Below are 27,136 nucleotides of genomic sequence, written 5' to 3'. Positions count from 1 at the left end.
TGATATATAGGATGCGAGATACTCCCTTCGTTCTAAAATATAGTGCTTCCTCTATTTCCGTGCTTCAACTTTAACCATAAATTTAACTGACGAGACCAACTGTGACGGGAGCAAAAGTTGTGCTAGTGAATTCGTATTCAAAAGAAGTTTTTAATTATATAATTTTTTTTCTCCCATCGCAGTCGGTGTCATTGATTGAATTGATGGTTAAAATTAGACATCGGAAAGCGCGGACTCACTATATTTTGAAATGGATGGAGTCTGAGGTACGCTGATGTGGACCGGTGGATGCGGGCGTTGTAGATGCTCTTAAAGCATTTTAGCTCAGAGCATACACTCCCACTTGATTGCTCCTAATTCTTAAATTACTCCTTTTGAGAAGTGGCAGGTAAGAAATAATGTTGAGATGGACACTAGGACCTTAATAAATGCAGCGCATCTTCTCCAGTGAGTGGTTCATATAATACTACGTTGCGGAGGACACAAGGGACCCATTTGACCCGACTTGCTTGTCTGCTCCTTTGTCCGGAGAACCTGTAGGGAGAGAGGAGAAGCAAAGATCTAGAAAGAGGAGGGAGAGAGAGAGAGAGAGAGAGAGAAGAGAGAGAGGAAAGATCTAGAAAGAGGAGAGAGAGAGAGAGAGAGAGAGGGGGGGGGGGGAGGAGGAGGAGGAGGAGGAGGGAGATGATGGAGGGCGCTGTGGTAAGCGCTTCCATGGGTGTGATTGGCCCGCTCCTCGCCGAGCTTACCATCTTGTGTGCGCGCTTGCCCGAAGGCCGCCCAAAAAGGGAGATGGAGTTCTTCGAGGAGAAATTGAGGAGCATACAGGAGATGGTGTCCTCCCTCCACACCGTGAAGATGTCGCACATGGTGGAAGAGGACACGCTGCTGAAGAAGAGGTGGGCGAAGCAAGCGAGGGAGATCGCCTACGACACGCAAGACTTCGTCGACCTCTTCAGGCACAGCGCCGGTCTGTCTCTGTCTGATGACACGGCCGGGGTTATGCCCAAGACTGCTGGGCGTCTCAAGAAGCTAAGGAGGTTCAGCAGCCGCCCCAAGCAGCCAAGGTTAGATCGTGACATGGTCAACAAGGTCGAGGAGCTTAAGGCTCGTATGACCGAAGTGATTGAGCGGCACAGGAGGTTCAAGATCGCCATGGATCCCAGCTCCCCCCCAAAAGAAGACGTGCCCGGTTGTTCAGGGCATCAGATCCAGATCCAGAGTGAGGCATCCTCTTCTGGTACTCGTACTTCCAGTTCCAGGTGTCCATCTGTGCCCATAGATGCTTATTTCTCGGCACTCTATGCCGGGGGAGACGGACTTGTTGGTATCGATGGCCCCAGCCACGATCTCACGGCGCTGCTCATGGATGACATGCAACAATTGAAGGTGGTTTCTGTTCTGGGTCCTGAAGGTATAGGAAAGACTACACTTGTCAGGGAGGTTTATCGCAATATTCGAGGCCGATTTGAGTGCTGCGCTTTTGTGTCAATGTCCCCAAAGACAGGCATTCAGGAGATTCTCCAAGCATTTCGATCACAGCTCGGTGCACAAGATGGTGCCAGCGTAGAGGCGTGCCAAGAGGAGCGATTCACGCATAAGCTCATACAAATACTAAAGGGCAAGAGGTACTCCGCATCTCTCGGTGTGCCATTACTCTGTTTTAGTCCAGAGTATTATGTTACTACTGCATTCTGAGCATTTTCCTTCGCTATTATTCTTGCTACATCACATCGATTCATGCTACTTTTGGAGATAGTTGCACAAAAAATTAGCATTAATTATCTATTACTCCCTTTGTAAACAAATATAAGCCATTTTAGATACTTGTGTGCCAATTCTCTAAAACATTTTATAATTATGAACAGAGGGGGGGACACAAAAGAAACCAGAATTTAAATCACATATTTAGTTGTAATATATTGTGGACCTGCAAAATTTGAAGTTTAATACTTGGGGAAACAAAAAAGGAAAAATGTGTATGCATGGATCTCAGTGCAAGAAATGGGTGCACTCAGGTTCAAGTTCAACCACATCATATTCATATAGATAGAGAATTTCCTCTTATACATTCGGATATGTAGGTTGTGGAAAATAGTCTTTATCTGAATATGTGTTACGCAATGCTTCTCTATAGTTAGTGTTGATTAAATGTTGATTCAAACTGATGGTAGGTACTTTGTCGTGCTCGATGGTGTGTGGAGCACACGAGCCTGGAGATTGATCAGATGTGCTTTGCCAGGAAACAATCACGGCAGTCGAATATTGATGACGACATGCATTGATAACATAGCCAAGTCTTGTTGCTCAACTACTGGAGACTCAATATATCAAGTGAAATGTCTTCCAGAACTAGAAGGAAGAAGATTATTCATCGAGAGAACATTTGGCCTTGAAAAGTGGCAGTTTCCTTCTTGGTTAAAAGAAGTTTCCAGTGAAATATCGAGAACATGTGGTGGGTGGCCAATCGTGATCCTTACCGTAGCTAGTTTGCTGGCCACTAAGTCAAGTTCAGAAGATCATTGGAAAATGATACAAGGTTCTATTGGTTTAGCACTTGTGCGACCCCACAGAAGAGAAGGTTTAGCACTTGAGCAGAGCCAGGTCCACAGTTATGACAGTTTGCTAGGAGTGAAAAATATACTGTACATTTGCTACAATGACCTTCCCCAGCATTTGAAGACATGCTTACTGTATCTAAGCATATATCCGGAAGGCTACGTCATCGGCAGAGATCATTTAATAAGAAGATGGATAGCTGAAGGGTTCATCAGCGTGAGAAGTGAACATGATAACTTAGAAGAAGTAGGGCAGTGCTATTTTAATGAACTTATTAACAGGGGGATGATACAACCAGTGGGAATCCAGTATGATGGTCGAGCTGATGCCTGCCAAGTACATAGTTTGATCCTTGGTCTAATCGTATCCATCTCTGCTGAAGAAAATTTTGTCACATTGTCTGATGGCCAGGATCATGAATTGGGCACAACAGACAAGGTCCGACGGTTATCTCTCAACTACCATGGTCAACAGCATTTTGTTGTGCCATCAACCATAACTTCCTCGCCTGTCCGATCACTCACAATTTTTGGGTCCGCTAAAGATGCACCGATTTTTTCAAACAGTCAAGTTCTGCGGGTGTTTGATTTGGATGTTCGGGGTGATCCAGGGAAAAAATATCTGGGAACTATAGGATGCTTTTATCAGTTGAAGTATTTGCGACTCCAAATGAGTGGAGTTGTTGAGCTTCCTGAACAAATAGGGGAACTGCAGTTTCTTGAGACTCTTGATCTTACCAAGACTTCCATCAGAAAGCTGCCAAGAAGCATTCTTCATTTATGGCGTCTGGTATATTTACTTGTCTGTAATGTTGAATTGCCAGAGGGACTGGGTGACATGCGGTCTCTGGAGGAGCTTTCAGGGATTCAAGTCAAAACCACCAACTCAACAAATTCACTGTTGGGTGTGGGACAGTTGACAAAACTGAGGACTGTTCAACTAATTTGGTCCATTTCTGATGCGTGCGGTGATATCAAAGGGTACGAGGACAATCTGCTCTCATCGCTCAAGGAACTATCCAAGCTCCAATCTCTAACAATCGAAAGCAGAGATGGTTCTGCTCTCAGTTTCTTGGATTCTTGGTCGCCTCATCCTCAGCTTCTTCAGAAACTCTATTTGACCGGAGGATATTATTTCCCCAGAATTCCAGAGAGGATAATCTCACTTGTCAACCTAGATTTCCTCGAGATCAGCGTTTATCAAGTGCAAGACGAAATGATGAATGTTTTGGGGTCCCTGCCAGCCCTGGTAGTTCTCAGCTTATCATCACAGGTTGCAGCCCCGGAACAAAGGATAGTCGTTCAACCCGGTTTGTTCCATTGTCTGACGAAATTTACACTCATATGCTTGAATAAATGGACAGGGTTGGTTATCGAACCAGAGGCTCTGCCGAAGCTAGCCAGGCTTGGGCTTCTGTGCTACGTGCAGGGACAGAGAGATCCTGTGTGTGGTGATTATGGCATCAAGTATCTCTCTTCTCTCAAAAATCTCCATGTTGAGATCACCTTCGGTCGCGCAGGGATTTGGGAGGTTGTCATAAGATCCGCAAAGAGTCCGCCACCACAAGTTCAAATATCTGACAAGCATCATATGGTGGAGGAAGCGGAAATCATAGAAGCTGTGGAGTCCTTATCTACACATGAAAGCATTCAAGAAGGTAAGATTAATTGATTCATACGTAAGCCTTCTCTTTTCAATAAATAAATAAATTGAATGAGTGTAAAGGCCAATAGTTCTTTGTCTCAGTTTATTGATCAAGGACTACGAGTGTATCATTCACAACTACATTTGCGTGTATAGTGCTTGGCCAAGGGATGCGATGGTCAAAGAGTTTTTTTTTTATATATTCGATGGTCAAAGAGTAGGTTGGAGTGGGGTAAATGTATGGTCCCTCTTACCTTAGAGAGAGGTAAGAGGTAAGAATAGATCTGAACCGCTGATTTTATTAAATAGGGGGCAAGTAATTAGCATGTGTGAAGGCTGCAGTACCTCTTACCTTGCGGAGATGAGGAAACAATCCATCTGGTTTTCCCAAATCTCTCGTCAAATAGGAAAAGCAAGAGTGGATATGTATGCGGAAACCTAAGTACTCCTTCTAAGCTGTACTCCCTCCGTCCGGAAATACTTGTCGTACAAATGGATAAAATTAGATGTATCTAGAATTAAAATACGTCTAGATACATCCATTTTCCAGACAAGTATTTCCGGACGGAGGGAGTATTATTTTTGGCACGGTGAACAAGTCACAAATTATAGACATGTTAGGACAAAATTACCCTTGGAAAATTTGTTAGTTAGTAGAAAGTAAATCAGTTAGTCCATAAAACTAAGAGATGCATGCAATCGAAGGAAATATAGTTTGCTTCTTTTGCTATAAGGAGAGATACATACAATCATGGGAGAGATACTTTCCTTTTTTCTGTAGGGCTAACAACGGAATTATGAGGAATTAGAAGAAATGCACCTTACATTCTGAAATTTTATTAAAAAACAAATACACCTTGTATAAAGGAACAGAGAGAGTATATCGTGTTTTTTTCCCTTTACACGCCTATGTTTCCCACATGTAAATAAAATTATTGACGAATATTTGTGGAGTGGACACTAAACCTACTGGTTCACTATAAATCATGCGGCTTAACCGGTTTTTACCAATTTGATCACGAAACAATCCTTAGCTTAAAGACGATCAAGAGTAGTTCGTTTTTTCCCGATCGGATATATGGTCCAATATTGTTTTTAATAAAAAAAACTTGCATTTAATATTTTCCTAATTGAACCAAACCATCGAACTCCAATTTAAGAGACCGTGTCATGTGTTTTTTCTAAATGTAGCCAATGCTGAATAATTAATGAGATATAGTTGAATCAATTTTGAAAAAATAGAGCCAATGTTATTATTTCAAAAGTTTTAAATTTTCATAACAACACATTGTCGTATTTTATGCACTGTCTCAAAACCAGATGAAATGCCATTAGACCATCTAGCAGTTTGACTAGTGTTGTCACGTCCACCTAATCCGAAAGTAAGTAGATTAATCTTCAAAATATATTTGACTTCTGAAAACAATTTAGGTTGAAATCATCTCAAATAAAAAAGAGGGAAATTACAAAGCAAATAAAATATAATGAAAATATAACACCATGGTTCAAACTCACAATTTGATAAATTGGATGAAACATGCTAACCACTATGGTGACATGTCTTGTTTGTTTTATGATGAAGTTCATCCTTGTACTTAATCATAGAAGTGTTCATATTTAAACCATTAGTATATTATGGAAAGAATAAAAGCATTCCAATTTAATCTCATATCACGTTAATCTGTGGCGTCATAATATTTCCATGTAAACCACGGCATTTAATGGCTTTGTAAACACATAAATTAGGAATGCAATAATTTCCTTTTCCTCGGACGCTCTATATGCGGCACTTCCTCCTACCCAATTTTTTTTAACTAACCTTAGTTCAAAGCTGTGACACTTTTTCCAATCGAAGGGAGTTGTAATTTTTTTTAAAAAAATTCCTTTTATGAAACTTACCAAATATTACCTCCGTTCCGAAAATCTTGTCTTAAATTTGTCTAGATACGGATGTATGTAGGTACTAGACACGTTTTAGTGTTAGATACATCAATATCTAGACAAATCTAAGACAAACTTTTTTGGGACGAAGGAAGTATAATCTATTACCACTCATGGGTGACCTATTACCTCGTGGGAGATAATAGGTCACCATGTTCGGTCTTGACCCTTGGGTCAAAAGTAATGAACGGTCCAAACTAGTTGGGACCATCTTAAAATCTGCCTACGAATATTGAGTATTCAGGTTTCTGTAGGAATGTTTTTAGGATGAAGAGTGGATTTTATTAGCTTCAAAATGGAGCATGAAGAGGATGCATACAATTTGCATCAAGAGGGATATTTTCTGTAGGAATATATTATGTATTTATGCTGCATTACATAGTGTAAGCTATTGTGTGGTAGATAAGGGCGTGAATTATTTGCCACATTATGCACATGGTTAGCCAAACGATTTGCAATCGCTATAGAGGATTAGAGGGTAATGATAGGGGGCTGCTGGACTTACCATTCCACAAATAACAAAATAAAACAGTAACGTTTGTGAACTTGCAATCACAGGTGTGTCTAATTCTTGAGATGTCGTTGTAAAGAATCTTCTAGCGTCTTCGGCACTGCAAAATGCTAATTATGACATTTGTTCCCATGAACTTCTGAAAGTTGAAAGCAAACTTTATTTCTGGGGGGATACAGGTTTTACATTTCTGATAAATGTATTGGTTGGTCTTCTTACCTGCAGAATCTGCTATTTACAAAGATGCTAAAATGGACTCCCAATCTTCACAGGAAGGCCCAGAAGGTAAGATCGGTTGCTTAGCATCTGAGGTTACGATATCTTTGAAAGCAACTGAATTAATACTAGTTTAGTTAGAATAACTGGATGCAACATTAACCAATTAATCACGAATTGTTGCAATTGTGCAGAGTATAAGGCTGTGGCAGGGAGGGTCCGTTCCATCTGTGATGACATGTCTCCAAGAATTCATCCGCACAAACTTACATCAGCGAGCTCTGAGCTAGCTTTCCACAACCGTGAAGTCATGGAGTCAGCTTTGGTGAGTGCGGCGACGGGGTCTCTGAAGCCTGTCCGGGAGAAGCTAGCCACCCTTCTCGGCGATGAGTACAAGCGTTTCAAGGGCGTGCGCAGGGAGATCAGGTCCCTCACTCACGAGCTTGCTGCCATGGAGACTTTCCTCCTGAAGATGTCAGAAGTGGACGATCCTGATTCGCAAGATATAGATTGGATGAATAAGGTGCGGGACCTGTCATACGACATGGAGGATGCCATCGACGATTTCATGCAAAGCATCCGTGACAATGATGAAAAGCCTGATGGCTTCATTGAGAGGATCAAGAACTCCCTAGGGAAGTTGGGAAAGATGAAGGCTCGACGTCGCATTGGCGATGAGATCCAGGATCTGAAGAAACAGATCATCGAGGTGGGTAAGAGGAATGCAAGGTACAAGAGTCGTGAGGCCTTCTCCAAGACCATGAATGCAACCGTTGACCCTAGAGTTCTTGCTATGTTCGAGCATGCATCAAAACTGGTTGGAATTGATGAGCCAAAATTTGAGATAATCGAACTGTTAACGTTGGGAGAGGATGTCCGTGCACCAGTGCAACAGCAACAACCGAACATAGTCTCCATTGTTGGATCCGGAGGTATGGGAAAAACTTCTCTTGCAAAACAAGTGTATCAAGATCTTAAAGGACAATACGAGTGTCACGCTTTCATATCAGTGTCACGAAATCCAGACATGATAAATATCTTCAGAACCATCCTCACTGAATTAGTGGCCAAGAAATATGACGGTGACACGGAAGTGGGAAGTATACCACAACTCATCAGCAAGATCACTGATTTTTTAGCCGACAAAAGGTACATGATATCTTTATTTATTCTTTTCACTTTTACTTGCAAGTCAAATTCATAAAAAATTTATTTAGACATGTCATAGGAAGACTATAGCGGAATTTGTTGAAAAGTTCCATGAGATCCTATGTTCATATTTTCCCCAACATCCTGTTAGAAAAGGTAATGTCTTCAGAAAAAAGGTAATGGTCGAATGTTTGTAATAAAGACCATGTTGATGTTTTAAACAAGTAGAGAGAGTACAAAGAACAACCTGTCCTAGACTCCTAGGAGCCTTTGCTCATGAGTCATGATTAATGTCATTCTCTTTCGATATTCTACGACCATCAAGACATAGCTACCCCCGCGTGGGCAACACGAGAGGACCCAAACCCTAGCCGTCGGTACCACCTCCCACCTCCCCCCTCTGCCGCCATGGGTGTTCTGCGCCGGGCAAATTTCATCCATGCGACAGCGGCGATGGAGGTAATCTCCCTATCGCGGTCTCGGGGGGGGGGGGGGGGGGGCATGCCATTTCCTTCTTGAAGGCATCATCGAGGTGAAGCTCCCAACACTTCGTGCTATCTCCGGGGGAAACTCTTGATCAGTCGATCGGATGATGGCAGCGCTCTTGTGTCATTCCCCCCTTGGGGGGCGACATTCTTGGAGGTGTGCTTCCACTCGAGGGACCATTGGAACGTTTCTGCAGTGAAGCGGCGTTCCATGTGACGCATCAATGACGTGGAGTCAGGTTGGACGCGCATAGGGAGGTGCCGTTGTCTGCGGTCATGGCAGCGTTGACGGGAGGCCTAACAAGGTCAATGCGTCGGTACCTTTTTTGAAGATGGATCGGTGGAAGATGGTGGCGGCAGCCTCTGTAGCGTGTGCATGCAGTGTGCGCTAAGAGTCCCCTAGACTGGTTTGTGCCTCCGACCCACCGTTGGTCGGCTTTGTTGAGGCCTACAGTCTTAGGCGTTGGGCTTTGGTGTGAGGTCTGGGCAGCAGGCCCCGAGTCCCGACCATGTGAACCTCCTTCATCTGGTTGATAGGAATAGCGACAAATGTTGCCAGGAAGGTGGCTTCAAACTTATTGATATATTACTTTGTAAGGTGTTGGTGAATAATTAATAAAATGGTTGTGTGCATCGCTCGATACAGAGGCCGGAGGTCATGCTCCTTTTCAGGAAAAAAAAAACTACTCTGTTTGTTGAGTAATCTATGGCTTAAGTTTGTGTTAGGAGTAGAGGCCCGTAACCATCCCTCCGTATTTTGTATTTTCTCACATTACTAACAACTTGGCTCACTTCTTATTTCTAATTCTCCTTAGCTCCCTTAATGTCCTTAACTATAATTTTGGGTGCACTTTACCTCACAAGCTGTACTCTTCTCCCATTCAGTCTAGATCCACCAACCCAACGTCCTCCATTACTTAATGTCCTCCATTCACTCTTCTTCCTCTTCTCTCTTGCTCTACCAACCCAACGTCGGCATGCTGCAGTGCTCTCATGAGACCAGCTCTGATGAGATCCGTTAGCCTCAGCCACTATTGTGTCCCTACAGGGCCATCAATCACCGGCGGTGTAGTCATCCAAAATCGAAAAAAATATATTTTTACGAGGTCAAGTGAGCTTAATTTTTATAAGTGGAAAGCATGCCCGGATCAATAGTCCAGGAAGGAAATTGTACATTTTCTATAAAGGACAGACCCAGACACCTAGTGCATAGAAACTCCCACACAAGGTGGGTCTGGGAAGGATTATATCACACTAGTTCATAGGAACCTAGTCTTACCCTTGCAAAGTGCACTGCAGAGAGGCTGGTTCGAACCCAGGTCCTCTTGGCACAAGTGGGGATGACTTCATTCTATATATTATTTTTAATTTACTCGGTTTTCGTTTTAAATCACTGGATCTTTAGGTCACACCTAGGTTTTTTCTTTGTTGCTAAGGTCGTCGCCCCTTCCACACATGAATCAAGACTGTAACATATGCCCTTCTAGTACTTGTATTTATCCTTTTCTTGTTGTCAATGTTGAAGTGTTCCGGTTATTCTTAATCTATGTACATAGTACACTCTTAATTTTAAAGCTATGCTAATATTTATTTGTCCATGTACAGGTACTTTGTTGTTGTTGACGATATATGGGACGTGGATACATGGGATATTATTAAGCGTGCATTCCCCACTACAACTTCCAGTAGTTCAATAATCACAACTACTCGTATGAAAAATGTGGCTCGTTCATGCTCATTATTCAATGGCTATGTTTATAATATAAGTCCTCTCAATATGGTGCACTCAAGGCAGTTACTTCACAGAAGAATATTCAAGTCTGATGAAGATTGTCCTTCATACCTTAAAAATGTTTCTGATGAAATTTTGAAAAAATGTGCTGGACTACCTCTGGCGATCATTGCTATATCTGGTTTGTTGGCTAACACAGAAAAAACAGAGGATCAATGGAATAAAGTGAAAGATTCAATTGGCCGTGCACTTGAAAGGAATGCTAGCGTCAAAGGAATGATGAAGATATTGTCACTTAGTTACTATGATCTGCCTCCTTATTTGAAAACTTGTCTCTTATATATGAGCATATATCTAGAAGATAATACTATTGAGAAAGAGGGCCTTATAAGAAGATGGATTGCCGAACGATTTATTATTAGAAAAGGTAGATATACGGCATATGAGTTAGGAGAAAGGTGTTTTAATGAACTTCTTAATAGGGGTTTGATCCAACCTGGGGAGATAAATCAATATGGCACAGTGAAGAGTTGTCGAGTTCATGGCACAATTCTTGATTTCATCATATCCAAGTCCATAGAAGAGAACTTCATTACTTTACTTGGTGTTCCCATTCTGAAAATTGGGAACCAAAGCATAGTCGTTCGTCGACTCTGGTTACAAGGTGTCGAGGAAGGAAATTCAACAGCACTGACAACCGGTCTTGTGTTGTCCCGTGTTCGATCACTTACTATGGTCAGAGGTATATTGGAAATCCCTTCTTTGGAGGAGTTCAGACATGTGCGTGTTCTTGACTTAATGGATTGCTCCAAATTGGAAGATCGTCATGTTGAAACTATTGTGAGGTTGTTCCACCTGAGGTACCTGAACCTTCGAGGTACAAGAATAAGCAAGCTCCCGGAACAAATTGGGCGTTTAGGGTGCTTAGAGATTCTGGACCTAAGACACACTTGTTTAGAGGAATTACCTGCATCTGTTATTAATCTCAGAAAATTGTCGAATCTACTTGTTGATTGTAATGTTAAATTTCCTGATGGGATTGCGAAGATGCAAGCACTGGAGATGTTGGAAGAGGTGAGTGTCTCCATTCAGCCATGTGACTTCCTTTGGAGCCTTGGACAACTAAAGAATTTGAGGAATCTGGAACTTGACCTTGAATCTGACACTAAGGATACAGATAAATCTGTGGTTGCGGAGGAACGCAACAAAGCTATTGTCTCTTCCCTGTGTAAACTAGGCATTCAAGACATCCGATCCCTTACTATTTGTGAAGGTAGCAGCCTCTTGCAGGAACCTTTGTGCCTGCCTACCCTGGAGAAACTTATTACAAGGAATTCAGCCATCCCGCATGTTCCGACATGGGTGAGCTGCCTCAGAAACCTCCAACATCTACGCATTCAAGTGTTGGTAGTCAAGCAGGATGATCTCTGCATCCTTGGAGCCTTGCCCAGTCTGCTCATTCTGCATCTGATTGACGTAACAAAGTCAAACGAAAAGCTCAGAATCAGTGGTGAAGTTGGGTTCCAATTCTTGAGGATTTTTATTTATGATGCATTTCTTCAGCCGACAGATCTGATGTTTGGGGCAGGGTCCATGCCCAAGCTAGAAAAACTCGTACTTCAGTGTTTGCGCACAGTTGAAGCTGACTGTCTGGACTTTGGAATCGAGAACCTCCCCTGCCTCAATACTGTCAAAGTAGGTGGCGACTATAACACTGTTAAAGCCGTGAAGACTGCCATGGAGAGGGCATTCAGTGCACATCCCAATTACCCTAGTCTACACTTTCAGGCATGATCGGCCACGAATGCCCAGCTTTGATTAAACAAGCCAAGAAACAGAAACAGGGGAGCTGCTGCTTCTTGTCATCTTTTTTTTTTTTTTTAATTTTTGCTGCTTGTCATCTGGCCGGCCGATTCTCAAGTTTCAAAGTCTTTAGCTCGAAACCTCTCTCTCTCTTTTATGATACACCAGTACACTGTATTATACATTGGATAATGTTTTATATTTGACATCCATGCTTTGCATATCTTACATTTGACCAGTAATTAGTTGACAACATGTGGACAGCATGTCACCTGATACAAAATCGCAGAGTTCGTGTTTAAAGGCAATCTTCTATGGCTGTGAATCCTTGAGCATGAAAAACGTTTTCTGCATTGACTGTGACCACTTCGTGTCCGTTGGGTAATGCAAGGCATTTGTAGCTTAAGCAGCAGTTTTCTTGCTGGGAAACTCTTTGAGATGTAACAACTTGTTAATTGATCCACAAGGCTATTCTTTAATTTCTGTTTCCTTGCCTCATGTACATGATCAGGTTGTCTGTCTCTGCAGCTGAAAGGTTCAACCGTGCCCTGGAACTGCTGCTGTTTTCAAGTGGGCTACTGCCATTGTGAAAAAAAAGCTAATTAGCTTGCGAACTGTGACACTTGTATGTTATTTCCTCATTTTTCAGTGATACATCTTGGAGATGTTGGCAAGGATATGCTGGTGGATTTGGACCCATCTAAAACTTAGTGAATGCAGCGTCAGATCTTGATCTCTACAGGAGACAAGACATTTGTATTAAAGTCTCGCCACCTGATAAATTTCAGTATAAGCGAGTGTTGTAGTAGTCAGTATAAGCGAGTGTTGTAGTAGTCAGGGAAAAAATGCGCCGTACAAGCTAGTACGACTTTGTAATGGCACTACTGACCATTTCGTCTAGAAACAGAGTACAGAAGCTAAAATCAAACTCATTCACTAGCCAAGGGGTTAAAAGTACTTCGATGCAACATTAGTTACTTCTACTGGTAACAGTTCGTCTAGTTAACACCTGGTCTTGTACAAACTAGGATATATAATTTTCTTTCCTTGTTGGTCCGCCTTGATAAATTTAGCCTCGAATTATTAGTTATTTCCTTAAGAAAAATTCTTTGGCTAAGCTGAAAAGGACGCCATGTAGCTCCATCTCATTATGCCATGCCAGCCAAGAAGAGTTGCACCTTGAGGTGAAGGAAGTCAGACAGGAAGATCTCTCCAACCTTGTAGGCTTCCCTTCTCTGCTCATTCCGATCGAGTTTAAAGAAGTAACAGCGAGCAAAGTCTGAAGATATGGTGGACCATGGACCTGATGTTTGCACCACGATCCATGCCCAAGCTAGAAACGCTCCATATTGCATTCAGCACAGAGGAATCTGACTATCTCAACAGCCAAGAATATTTCGTTCACGATTCAGCTATTTAACTGGGTACTGTACCGCCGTTGCTTCTTTGCTTGACAGGCTTTATCCTTATGTTCCATAGTGCGCGAAAGATAAAAGGCCTACTAATTGCACCATGTACACATTTTGTGTTGGGTTAGTTGCATTTTCTGACGGAGGGATATTATTCATTCATGTTGACGCATTAGTAGCACCTGCCTATAACGCCCCAGCCACAGCCATCAGTTCCCGGCGTTGCCCCACTTTGGAGTCTCTTGTGAATGGGATCCCGGAAAAGAAGGAATTTCTCGTTGATATGAGTAGTCTATCCTTCATATTAAGGCAGGCTCTCACATACACCCCCACTCAAAGAAACCAACATTCTCGTCGGCCCATATATATATTTCTTTCTCTTTTGGATACATACACCAACATGCTGTACAACATGTCTTCACAAGAAGTTGTAGCTTTCCCCATTGTTTCAGACATTCTTTTGGATACACGAAATTCTCCTCCATTTTAAGGAAAAGAACGGAAAATTACCAAATTAATGAATTTAGACAAGGGCTCTTCTCGTCTTCTCAACGATTTGTATAAAGCTATGCTTATGGTGTTTTACAGTTAGGTACTCCCTCCGTCCCAAAATAAATGTCTCAACTTTGTACTAGCTTTAGTACAAAATTGTACTAAACTTGAGACACTTATTTTGGGACGGAGGGAGTATATGTTTGCTAATGCCTATATATCACTGTTGAAACTTGATGTTTCCCAGACGCTTCAGTACAGTATGAAGAAAATTTGTGTTCTGGCTGACAGATTCAGACACTCTCTCTCCATGATGATGATGATGATGATGCTGTTGGTGTTGGATGTAACTAACAATCATTAGGAGATGTACTCCAGAGTGACAAGGACCACCCTGAACTCAGTGAAGGGTGAGAATAATTCTGTACATGAAGTAATGCAGTGCTGCGCCAGGTTTTGATTTTATATCCCGAGGAGACCGAGCATTTGTACAAAAGTTTCACTGTCGGAATCAGTTTAACTACAAGCACTGTACTGGCAGTTGATATACGTGAACAGAATCAGCTACTCCTGAAGTAGCTGTAGCATGCTTCATCCTCCAGATAGAGATTGTTAAAACTGGATGAAGCCATTTTTGTTCTTGGTTAGTTATTTCCTTGAGCGAGTTCCTCCACAAACTAGGCATCAAGGAAGCTCAGTTGTAGTACCCTGAACTTAAAACAATTTATGAGATCTTCTCGTTTTCTCGACGACTTCTATGATGTTATATATACTTGCTTTCTCCTTCAGTATAAGATTGCTATATAGTATTGCTGCTGTTATAATTTGATGTTACCAGTCATTAATTTATATTCAGTAGCAGATGATTATTGCTAGCTAGCTACTCTCCAGATGCTTGAGGACACACTCTGTCCTGGCCAATGTTGGGAACGGACACACTCTGTTTCGTTGCCTCATGTATTCATGATCAGGCTGTATCTATCTTCAGCTATCAGGGCACAATTTCATGGAGGCTGCAATCTCAAAGGTTCATCACTATTTCAGCAGAGAGCGTCTCCCTGCCAGCATCACCAAGATGCATCGCTGAAAAAAGGAGGAAAATGACGATTCGAATGTCGGCGTAGGCAGCGGCGGGGCCGCTCCTTTCCCCTCCTCGCGGATCCCCTAGCCGTCGCGGGACGGTTGGCCGCAGGAGGCGCTGGGCTACGGCGGGGCTCAGCGGCGCGGCAGCGGGCACGCGCGGGGGTGGTGGCGCAGTCCAGGTGGCGCGGCTTGGTGGCGGCGCGACGGCTGCTGGTGAAGCGGTCCAAGGTGGTGATGGGGGCTTCTTCTCCGGGTGGTTTCACGTGCGACGGCCTGGTCAGATCCGGCCGGATCTGCAGCCGGTGGTCCATCTGGCGGCGAGGGCTGAGGCCAACAGGGGCCACGGGCGACCGGTGTTGCCGTGGTTCGTCTGGCGGTGCTGGTGGCGTGGTCGCGGCGGCGGCGGTGTGTGCGCGTCCCGGAGTCTTGCCAGGCTCCTCTTCCCCGGCATCTGGACGACGGCGTGCGGCATGGGGCGGGCCTCCCTTGGGTCCATCCTTGGCGACGGGGGCAGCGGATCTACCCTCCTTCTTCGGCGGACGGGCGGCTGTTGGTGGTCTCTCGCCGATTTGCGCTAGTACCCGTGTTGGGGCGAAGCAGGTGCTTCGGGGGGGGGGGGGGGGGGGGGGGGGGAGGCCGGTAGGAGGTATGGGGGCTCCGACGTGGTCGAGCCGCCCGTCGCCGGCACAGGGGGTGCTGGTCGTGGCCGTGTGCCGCTCCTTCCCTTCCCCCTTCCCCGACATGGTGCTTTCTGGTCGCTTTCCTGGCGATGCTTGAGGTGGGACGATCGCGGCCGGTTCCGACGGTGGTCGGGGTTGGTGGAGCTGTCCAAAGCCATCTCCTTTGATGGTCTCGGGGTGGTCTGGGTGCAGGGCGGCGGCCCTGGCGGTGGGAGACGTGTTGGTCCTGGGCAGACTGCGCGCCTCGGGTGTGGGCGAGCAGACATGGCCGCTCGGGTGGCATGGATGCAGGTGGTTGCCGGAGCGGGGTTGCATCGAAGGGGTCGGAGCAACGGGGTACATCACCTACCCAGTCTTTGGACTGGCCGGCAGCGGCGGCGACCGCGGTCGTCGTTTCCTCCTTGCAGGCACCGTCGCAGTGCTCTTACTCCCTTCGTGTTGCTCCGGGTGAAAACTTGATCCGCGGGATCGGACGGTGGCGGCTTCCGTAGTCGTGCCCTTCTTGGAGGCACCGTTTTGGAGTCCCCGCTCCGACATTGGCCGTCTCGCCCTCCTCGGTGGATCGCACTTGTGGTGGTCTCCGTCGGCTCAACTTTGCTCATTTGTAGTGTGCTTAGTAGTCGTTGGGGTGGTGTTTCGGTGCCCAGCACCTTTGTATCTTGCCTTGGGTGTGTGTGTTGAGTGTGGTGTTGGCGTGTGTTTGTATCGGTGCTCTCGGATGTTGCGTTGTTGGTTGCTTTATAATATAAAGCGGGGGAAACCCTTTTTCGTAAAGAAAGATATCAATATTCACAGCTAATTAAGATTTTGACCTGGATACTGGTACAAGAGGTTACTTGTATAGATAGGCTAAAAAGTCATGCGAGGTTCAACAGAGAATTTTTATTGTTATTTAGAGACCAAAGGACTGATTAGATACCAAACACACATTGAAGATTTGAGTAAAGGAATCACCCCAGTTAATGAATGGGCAGCAACGGCATCTCAATAGTACTCCCTCTGTAAATGCTCTTATATTTCTTTACAGAGGGAGTAGCAAACAAAAAAAAATCATGCAAGACCATGGTAACTACTAGTAACCTGTACAGGTTCAGTTGATAAAACCATGATACTTCAGTAGAGCAAATAGATACAATCCTACAAAAACTATTAAGATGGTCCAGAAAATTCAAAGTCCAAGCACTCAATCTTGTCAAGAAAACAACATTTGTTTGCTCTTTTGTAAGAAAAGAAAAGAGCCAGGACTCTGACGAAACATTCTGCAAACAATTATAACTCAGAAAGCAAGCAGAGAAACATGGCCTGAAGCAGACTAAACTAATTAGGAGACCAAACACCCACTGAGACTTTACATGCCAACAAAGAATTAACTGATCAGAAATGCGACTTAGTTTTGCAGTAGTGATGGCATAGATAGATATACATGGATGATGGCTAACATATAGACAGATAACTTAGTATATATGTACATGGATGGTGGATAGTTCAATATAGCATGGATAACATAAATGGACTGCAACCAACACAAGAGAGTTGATACAGACGGACAGATAGCTAGCAAGAATAAGATTGATAAAAGTAGATAGAGATATGAATCAAACTGGGGATCCTTGGAACGCTACCTATATACAGCAACATGACTAGGATGGATCACTAGGACACTGGACAAGACGACACTAATAACTCCATTGATCACTAGGAAAAAACAGTGCTTCAACCACTTACTACCTGACGAAGAGGTAGTAATCAAATGGTACGGTGCCGCATCGAAACGAAATTTTGCATTTCTGATGAAGAGGCATTACCGCAAACACTTGGCGTGCACGTTTCGATGCAACGTGTAGGCGATCCGACTTGTGCGCGCTCGGTGGCGGAGATCAAGGCCAACGTGGCCGTGGGGCCAGAGGCAGGACTCCGCAGCGCGCCTGGCGGCGGGGGTCGAGGGAGGAGGAAGCTGGCGGGGGGTCGAGGGAGGACGAAGGTGGCGCGCGACCGGTGGGTGGAGGTTCTTGGCTTGTCGACCACGCGCGTCGCCAGCGGAGGTGCCAGGCGAGTACGGACAAGGCAACACAACCGATGGATTGTATTAAAAGATCCGCCGCCTCGCGAGCCATCAGATCTGACACAATCCATTAGCCAAACGCCCCTCTCTTTGCAACAAATATATTGCTGCCGAGACATTTCCAATAGAGGTTATGTTGTGGGGATTTTTTTAATATTGTTGGCGGGTTTTTTTAGCAGCATGGTTCGTGTTGCGGAATTGTTTTGCAACATAGGTCATGTTGCGGGATTTTTTTGTAATATAGGTTGTGTTGCGGGATCTAGTCCTTGGTCGGTTTGCAGTAAGGGGCTAGTTGCAAAATCCCTTTCTGAAACAATGGACCAGTTAAAGAACGTAGACACAGAGGGCTTGGCTCCCGACCATCTGATTAGGAGCCCATCCAACAGACATGTAGGCGACGGACGCTTGCACAAGATCGATAGGTAAAAATGAATCATTTTGAGATGAATCCAAAAAATTAACATGTATAAGAAAAAGGGAGTGCTACACGTCGGCCGATGGATCATTTTATAAGATCCGTCACCTCGCCGGCCGTTAGATCTAACGTCATCCAACGGTCTAACCCGTTTTTACCATTGCAACAGAGACAATGTTATAAAATCCTCTGCAATAGAGCTTAAGTTGCAAAAAAATTTGCAACAGAGATTGTGTTGCAAAAAAAACGTATTCATCTTTTTTGCAACATAGATAATGTTTCAGGAATCCTTTTGCAATAAGGTTGATGTTGCAAAAAAGATTGCAATGAAAGATGATGTCTCAGCATCACTGTTGTCGCCGTTTGCAACTCGGCCGCTGTTGCAGAAACTCTTTGGCCCGTGGCCGCACAGTGTGGCGGGCACATGATTATTCCGCTGTACGCATGAGGCTGAAGGCGGTCCAAATGGAGGTCAGCGCAGGGTCGCGGCGCACCCGGACTACGGACCGAGGGGATGCGCGTGGAGGCGGCAAGCTCCTGGCGGCGACACAGTGGAGGTCCTCGACCGACGGCAGAATCTGGTGGTGCAGGTCAGCCATGTCAGCGATAGTTTCTGGATTTGTAGCTAGTTGAGTCGAGGAGGCCACTGCCAGCGGAGACTTTGGTCATCACCATCACCGCAGGGGGTCTGCGCCCGCTCATCCCGGTAGGTCTGCGATGCCGCCACTGCGAGATCCAGCTGTCATAGCTCTCCCCAATGCTAACCACTGCAGGATCAAACTCCCTGCCCGTTTTGCAACAAAGGCCTCATTGCAGTCTTGCCTTCTGAAACATGGGTGGAGTTGCAATTGGAGGTTAACTCCTTATCGTTGGATGAAGAACCAATCCGATGGACATGTAGGCGGCGGACGCTAGCCTAAAATCTGTCGGTTGAAGGCAAACGTTTCCATAAAGAAATCTTTGGCATGTATTTGTAAAAATATATACATATATTAAAAAATTAGAAAGGGAAAATAAGAAAAGTGAAAGAAACATACATAAAAAATAAAAAAAGGAAAACCCCAAAAAACTCTAAAAGAAAACGAAAAAACAAATACAGAAAAACAGAGAAAAGGAAAATAACCGAACGGAACCTTGCCAAACCGCATGGAATGTTGCACAATATGTTCTACTGGGCTACGGCCCATAATTGACCACCCTGAGACATTGCTTTTGCGTCAGTATGCGGGAAACCTCCGATGGCCCGGTACCATGTTAGGCTGGATTCTGTATCGATGGACGCTTTTGTAGTGATTATTTTGATTTAATCGTTTTCATTTGTGTGTTTTTTTGAAATACTTGGAATTTTAAAATATTAAAAAATAGATATGTATTTTTATAATATTTTCTGTATTTGTTTTAAATTGTGCAGCATGTATTAGAAAAAGTTTGCCATGTTAAAAAGTTCATCGTGTAGGAAAAAATGCTCATCATGTTTAATAAAAATGTTCATAGTGTATAAGAAAAATGTTCACAAGTGAAGTAAATTGTTCATCGTGTATTTTAAAAGGAAAAAAATGAAAAAGAAAAATATACAATAAAAGAAAAGGAAAGAAATAAATATAAACCAGAGCGAAAAATTACAACAGAAACTAAAAGGAACACCAGAGGAGCGCATCGAACCAAACAGCATAAAGCATTTCATATACAACTTCTTCTAATGGTCGACCTCCCTTCCTTTAATTAGATTCTCTTAACTTGCCAGAGCAAAGGGTTGTTAGCTGCAGTCTCTAAGTTTGGACAAATCTTAGCCGTCTGATCTAGAATCAACAATCCAGGTCAGTAACCACAATACAATAGTAGTACAGTTATAAAATCATTAGTAGTATCAATACAGTGCAAAACGGTACAATTATGGTGGATCTTGGTCTTGAGACTGCCATACAAGAAAGATGGACATGCATGGGAACAAGATATATAGTACTGAATACGTAGCAAACTTGAAGATCTAAAATATTGACTGGTCCAAGAGGAACCCAGTGAAGAGAAGCATAGCTGATATACCGAAGAAATCACTGCTGAGAACTCGAGGATCCCAATGGGCACCATCGCACTATCGATAAATCTCGTCAACTGAAGGAGCACACTAACAGAGCTTTCCGGCCACCACTGAAGGATCATCCACACACTGAAGCAGGATAGAAAACCCTGACAAGGTACCTGAGCACAAGATTCTTGTGTACCAGTAATTAGCAAGTACCATCTTGTCGTTCTCATATGCAAACATGTATGCCACCAGACTCGCTGCTGCTGCGAGAACGATGATTGTGGCTCTAGGTGAAGTTACTTTGTCAACGGGCACGGTACATCCGGCGTGATCAAAGTTAATGGTGTACCACGCAAGCGCCGCAATAAGCTCCGACATGCAAACCAGTAACATGTCTTCCTCTATCCATGCTGTTGCCATGGTGTGCACCGCTATCACAAGAACCACGGCGAAGGTCCTGTGAACCGGTTGCCGCGCCTGCGCTACACCTCGACTGGCTCTGATCGACAGCGCGGCCATCATCACTGCCAGTGAGCCAAGCGCCGAACTGAAGAAGAGGAGGGAGAACGAAATTGTCACTTTGTTATCCATTGGCCGCGTGTGCGTGGGCGAGCTTGATTAGCTGCAAACAGTATGATAGTAGTACCATTGGCAGCAGCCTCTGAGCTTGCCCGCTGCCACTGCCACTGCCCAGGTTGTTAGTAGTTGGATTGTTTCTGTGGTGATGCGATCTTCCCTTCTTGACTCGGAATTTGGCCCAGAAGGCACCGATGAAAACAACTATAATAGCCGGGATCACAACTATTTGGATGTAACTTGCACTGATCATAAGCAACAGTGCATAAGCTGCCATTATTGCAGATGCAGTGCCGACGTAGATTTGAAAAGATCCAGTTTGTGGGGCAGCAGCTGCAAATTAACCAAGCAAATTTATTAGAGCTAATGAATGAAATTGTGGGCGATGGCAGCTAAGACTTGTAGCTGGATTACATAGTAGAAATAAAACTTGTAAGAACGAAATTTACGGAGTTGTTGTACGCAGTTACCGTAACGGGATCGGAGATGACAACAAGCTCTTGGCCTCCATTGCGGCTGAAAAATTGGGCAATCTCCTGCTCCGCCATGCACCACGATTGGACGAGTGAGGACTGGGGGTGAAGCTGTTGGAGATATATACCTTCCGACGAGGTCTATGATGCACTTTTGTTTTGTCGAGAGGGGTTACTTTTGGATCAAAGTCAAGCAAAAAAGTACACACCAAGCACTACTTAGAAGCTACTTCATCCGTCCCAATTCTAAGAAGTGCATACGCACTAATTAGCGAAACTGAGCGGCCGGGCTCTCACACATGCATGCATGCAGTGTTGTGGTCTAAAATTTATCTTTATGCATGACGTGGTAGATAGTAATGACATATTCACGTGAGCAAGAGATTCCTTGTCTGATGGGTGTGCATGTGCGCTTATTTTGGGTATTCAAATTTTTGAAAAGTCACATCTTTCAAACCGTGCATCCAAATTCAGATTCGTCTTCACCGCTGGATTCCTAGCGGCGAAATATTTGAAACTAGATCCCCCGTGAGTATGTTTTGACGAAAAAAAATTGATGCCAACTTTGGTGCTATATGGTGCAACTTTAGTACTGAATGATGCAACTTTTTTACAAACTTAGTTTTTGTAGCTGCATGATCCAATTTTCTATGAGGTTGCAACCTACCAACCATGAGAACGTAATGTGCAACTAGTCTACTGCCCCGGCCAACAACCTAGTAGTCGATGTGCAACCCTCATCCTTACTCATGGATGTGTAGTTTTTCATGCTTTGCACACCCTGCCCACCCCCCTACCAGTGCTATGTGCAACTTAGTCTGTTGTTCACGCCAACAACTTATTAGTCGATGTGCAACTCCTTCCCCTCCCTTGTTGTGGATATGTAGTTTCAGTTGGCGAAAGCAATATACGGAGTTGCACAAGTCCGCCAGGCAGTTGGCCGTGCCAACATACGAAGTTGCACATCTCACAGGCAGGATAGTTTGATGGTGAAAACTCCACATTCATGAGGATAGTGAAAAGTTGCATATAGACAAGACGCTAAAGTTGTACATCTCACTAGCAGGGGTGGTTTGGCCTAGGTGGTAGCAGGAAAACTACACATCCATGTGATACAAGAAAAAGTTGCACATCACTGTTAGACAGTTGGCCGTGGCAGTATCCTAAGTTGCACATCCACTGGTAGATAGTTGGCTGATGCAGCAAACAGTGAAAACACTCAAACGCGATTGTGGGGGTGCACACGCGCGACGACTACTAGGCATGCAGTTGGCGAGGGCACCGGGGCAGCAGACGAAATTGCATATTTCACTGTTAGGGAATAGTTGGGGTGGTGCCACTAGTGAAAACTGCATGGCCTAGGCAACAAATGAAGTTGCACATCTCACTAGAAGGAGGCAGTTTGGGGGTGGAGGTATGATAGAGGAAAACTGCACGTGTACAGTGTATGAGAAAAGTTGCACATCCCTCTCAGGTAGTTGCACATCGACGGCTAGTCAGTTGCTCAAACGGGGTCAAAATTGCACAAAAAAATTCATCGAAACATATTCATATGGGATCTAATTTCGAAGAGCACGCCGCGAGAGTTCCAACAGTGAAAACGGATCTTAATTCCGAGCGCGGTTTAAAAGTTATGACTTTTCATAAATTTTGAATTTTGAATTAATGCATTCACATGGATGGTTTTATAATTCACTTTCCTTTTTTCTGTTTACGTGATTCTTTTTGGAATATGAAATGAAATTTTGTTATAGAAGAGTATTAATTAGGGGACCAAATTAGATTAGAGGACTAAATTCTTTTTTTTTAGGCCGGCCGCTCCGAATAGTCAGGGAGCAGCCGGCCGCTGCATAGACTTGTCCTATGTTCTTTTACAAGCTAACATAGCTTGTCAAAAAAGTCTTATATTATGGGATGGAGCGGATAGTAGAAGGCTGCTGGATGATTACACCAAAGTCCCACGTACCAAGTTAACTCACGTTTAACCGGCCGCCTTGATGCGTATACGTACGCACCAACAGGAGACAATGCCAATCCGGTGAGAAACACGCGCGCGTCCGCAACACAGCATAGGAACACAACACGGCACAGGCTTAGGTTGCCAACAACCACGACACTGGTGGCTCCAACGAGATGGTCATCCTGATCTCCGACAACGAGCAGTAAGGGTATGAATAAAGTACCGTAGTTTGCTATTTTCTTTAAAATGTAGTCATTTATCATTTTTATCTACGAATGAACTGCCTATAATTCCCATGCTCGCGCTAGTCCAACATTTCACATATGTTTAACTATTTAACATACATAAACCCCTTGTATGTATACAAGACCATTAGCATGTCGCGCCCCATGGCTTCTCCGTTAGAGAGGAAACTAGGGCTCGGATTCGGTTGTTCGCTCGCGTGCCTTGGCGACTCGAACAAAGTAAGGCCAGGGAGGATAATGTACCGAGGGAGGGGGCAGGTCTCTACAAAATATTGCCGATTTGGAATCACAATGAAGCTACCAGAGCCAACGGATGGGAACCCCACGGGGTGTATTCTTCACTAGCTTGGAAAACAGTTGCGAGTTGCAGCTTACATATGACATGAAGAGAATAATGGCACTAGTGGCTTTTCAGCTTTGAAGGTATGAAACACTTCAACGACAATCAGATGTATATATAGTTGTGATTCTGCAAAACAATCTTAATATACTACTTTAGTTAGTTTCTGGGCAGTGTTGATTTGCTCTCCTGTGAATCGATCTGAACATTGTATTTTCACTATCTTAGAAATTAAACAATGATGAAGCTTGTGCCGAATAACTATTTAAACAACTAGATATGCCTTAACTGCATATCAATAAATTGCAAGGTGCAACTTACAGAGTACGTACATCCAGAAAACCATCACCAGGTATCTTCAGCTTTAAAATTCAGAAATACTACTCTCTCTTGAGTCTTGAATGCCATTCCAAACACACTTCCAAAGTACAAATAACACATGATACAAAAGCAGAAATATACAGGCTAAATTCCTTCTGCCCATTAGCCTTCACCTTGGGCCAGATAAGATGGATGCTCGGGATGGGGCTGAGTATGTGGATGGGTTATCTTGAACAAACATGATTGAATTTGCATCAAAAGTTTCTATGCGCTCTGTGCCTTCCAATACCTTGATCACAGTTGACATGGAAGGCCTTCGGGCGCAATCACTTTGTAAGCACCACACGGCAAGCTTCATCATTCGAATTATTTCCTCCTCGTGTGAGACCATTTCATCACTGTGCTTGTCGATCAAATCAATCAACTGATTGGTTTGTTCTTTTTCTCTCAATAGATTTATGAGATGGACACTGTCCTCAGGCTGAGAGTCGTCGATGTTTTTTCTTCCACTTATTATTTCCATTATAACAACTCCAAAGCTGTAGACATCGACTTTTTCGGTGATTGACGATGTCAACCATTCAGGTGCCAAATATCCAGGTGTTCCTCTCATCATGGTCACCACCTTGCTTTGATCCCTATTTATTAACTTACAAAGTCCGAAATCAGCCACTTTGGCATTGAAGTTGTCATCCAAGAGAATATTTTGTGGTTTGATGTCCAAATGGGCAATTTTCCGCCTACAGTCCTCATGAAGATAGCATAGGCCCTTGGCAATATCTAGAATGATCCTACACCGGGTGTACCAGTCAAGGGGGTTATTTTCATGTTCGTAATAGATCCACCTATCAAGCGACCCTCTTGACACATACTCATATACCAGAAGCCGCTCAGACTTCTCTGCACAAAAGCCAATCAGCTTGACAAGATTGATGTGTTCAATGGTGCCAATGGTCTCGACCTCAGCCAAGAATTCTTTCTTTCCTTGTGTCGAACCTTCCAAACGTTTTACTGCAACTCTGACTTCACCTAATTTGCCTTCAAAAACCGATCCGAACCCACCTTCTCCGAGCTTCCTACTGAACCCTTCAGTGCATTCTCTCAACATTTCGAAAGAAAACCTCGTTGGCATTCCAGGCAATTGATCGAAATCAAATTCTTCATCTTTCTCTTCATACTTTCTCCTCCTTCGTAGATAAATAACAACAACAATAACAAGCAACACAAGAGTAGTAACAGCTCCAAGTGTAGCACCGAAAATCACCTTCTTTTTGGATTCATTAGAGGGGCTAAGATGTGCCTTCTCTCTGTTTCCGTTAGAGGGGCTAAGTTGCACCTTGAGGTAAGCAGAGGAGTTGTAACCAGCATTTTGAGGTTCTATTGAATGCAAGGAGAAGATCTTCGTCACCCACACACATTTTAGACCTGTGGACAAAACGGCCATGCAGGAGCAATTCTTCAAGCAGGTTTCCTTACAGGCATCCATGGTTGTTTCGTTGTACGTTACTGCATGAAAGTTTGTGTAGTTTTGATCATTGTAATAAATGTTGGGAATGGTCAAGAGCTGATGGTGTTGTATTTCCTGACAAGAGATAGGAGTTAATGGTGTGCAACCAAGGTGTGGCTTGTCTTCATCCAGGAGCTTGAAGTAGCTTGAGCTTGAATTTTTCTCAAGTGGACATGTGCATTGCCCCCCTCTGCATACGCCATACTCCCCGCAAACTGTTGGGTAATCACAAGCATCCATACCCATGGACCCTAGTATATCATACACCATTGTCCAGCTCTCAGCAGATCTTGACCATTCATACAGTCTAAGGTGTCCATCTGAATCTAATCTCATGTACTGTAGTGTGGATTGAGCCACTGGTAATTTGATACTTTCATTCAGAAAATCTTGTCCCAAAATGAAGCTAAGGCTTCCGTTCATTAATGTAGCCTTTGTTGGATAATTTCCTATCTTTGCTATTGGAATCTGCATGTTGTACTGAAAGTAGAGTTGTGGTGGCGTGGATTCAGCATAAGCAAATAACCCATCTCGTTGTACAATGATATACATATTTGTTGCAGATGTATTTGTAGTGAGCCTCGTACCTTCGACAAGTGACTGCCCAGCGAGTATTGCGTCAGTAGGATAATCAAATGATTGCCACACTGTTGAATTCTTCTGATCAAACAAGAGCAGATTGCCGGTCTCTGTGATCTTCATGCCATCTACACCTCGGCCTGAGATGTTGCTTGACCAGACGTGGGTACCATCAGCATCAAGAAGGACCAAGTTTCCATCTGCGGTGAACTCAAGGGTGGCATTCTCCCTGACAGGGCGGGCCCTGTTGGCGAACCAGACGATCTGCCGATTGTAAATGCCGACCATGGTGTTGGTGAAATCACCAATTGATACCGCAAAGACGAACTTGTCGCCCGGGAACATGGACGAGACGCAATAGAACCCTGCGGCAACGTAGAGTTCGAAGTCGGAGTGAGCTTGGAGTTGTGCTATGCTTAGGATGTTGCGGCTGTAGTTGCGGTTGTCGAAGAAATCGTCGCTGTTGATCCAAATCGTAGAGCGTTTGGCCATGGAATGATAGTCCAAGGCCTTCACCGCGGAGAGCAACGGTGCCACAGCCGCAAGCACGAGGAGGAAGAGAACGGCAGGACCCATGGTACGTACGCGCTTCAACGGAAACTGCATTTGATTAAGAAGAATCGGTTAGCACGAGGATGAGGATGAAGCCGCAGCAAGAAACTGGAGCCAAGCTTGCCGAGTAGAAACAAGATGATACGGTCATCGCACCTGACAGCCGACAGCGAAGACGTGATTGCAGGAGAGATGGCCGGACTTGGAGTTGCTCTGGGATTTTTGGAGGTGGGATAGTCTGGCTCCGTCCAACGCGCGGCTGCGCATGTGGTCTACCGATCTCCCCTTGTTTGACTTTGACAAGTTCGAACTACCGATCTTGTTAGACATGTAAGCATGATGTGCTGCATAAAAAAAAATTATTTAGTATATCTCC

General features: G+C 44.2%; 2 protein-coding genes across 2 annotated transcripts; one reads left to right on the top strand and one right to left on the bottom strand.

Annotated features, from left to right (window-relative positions):
- Positions 1–681: 681 nt before the first annotated feature.
- LOC109767136 (uncharacterized) lies at positions 682–12,343 on the top strand. The gene is made up of 5 exons (XM_045230225.2): positions 682–1,628; positions 2,175–4,216; positions 6,881–6,940; positions 7,066–8,020; positions 10,111–12,343. The coding sequence occupies exons 1-5, from the start codon at positions 685–687 to the stop codon at positions 12,029–12,031; spliced, it is 5,922 nt and encodes a 1,973-aa protein (XP_045086160.2). The 5' UTR covers positions 682–684; the 3' UTR covers positions 12,032–12,343.
- Positions 12,344–24,100: 11,757 nt separating this feature from the next.
- On the bottom strand, positions 24,101–26,789 carry LOC109767140 (G-type lectin S-receptor-like serine/threonine-protein kinase SD2-5). Its single transcript, XM_020325910.4, has one exon. The coding sequence runs from the start codon at positions 26,782–26,784 to the stop codon at positions 24,292–24,294; it is 2,493 nt and encodes an 830-aa protein (XP_020181499.1). The 5' UTR covers positions 26,785–26,789; the 3' UTR covers positions 24,101–24,291.
- Positions 26,790–27,136: the final 347 nt, after the last annotated feature.

The sequence above is a fragment of the Aegilops tauschii genome, chromosome 6 (genome assembly GCF_002575655.3).
Source record: "Aegilops tauschii subsp. strangulata cultivar AL8/78 chromosome 6, Aet v6.0, whole genome shotgun sequence".
Taxonomy (NCBI): domain Eukaryota; kingdom Viridiplantae; phylum Streptophyta; class Magnoliopsida; order Poales; family Poaceae; genus Aegilops; species Aegilops tauschii.
Note: the sequence above shows the minus strand (reverse complement) of the source record. Positions and strands in the feature narration are given on the sequence as shown.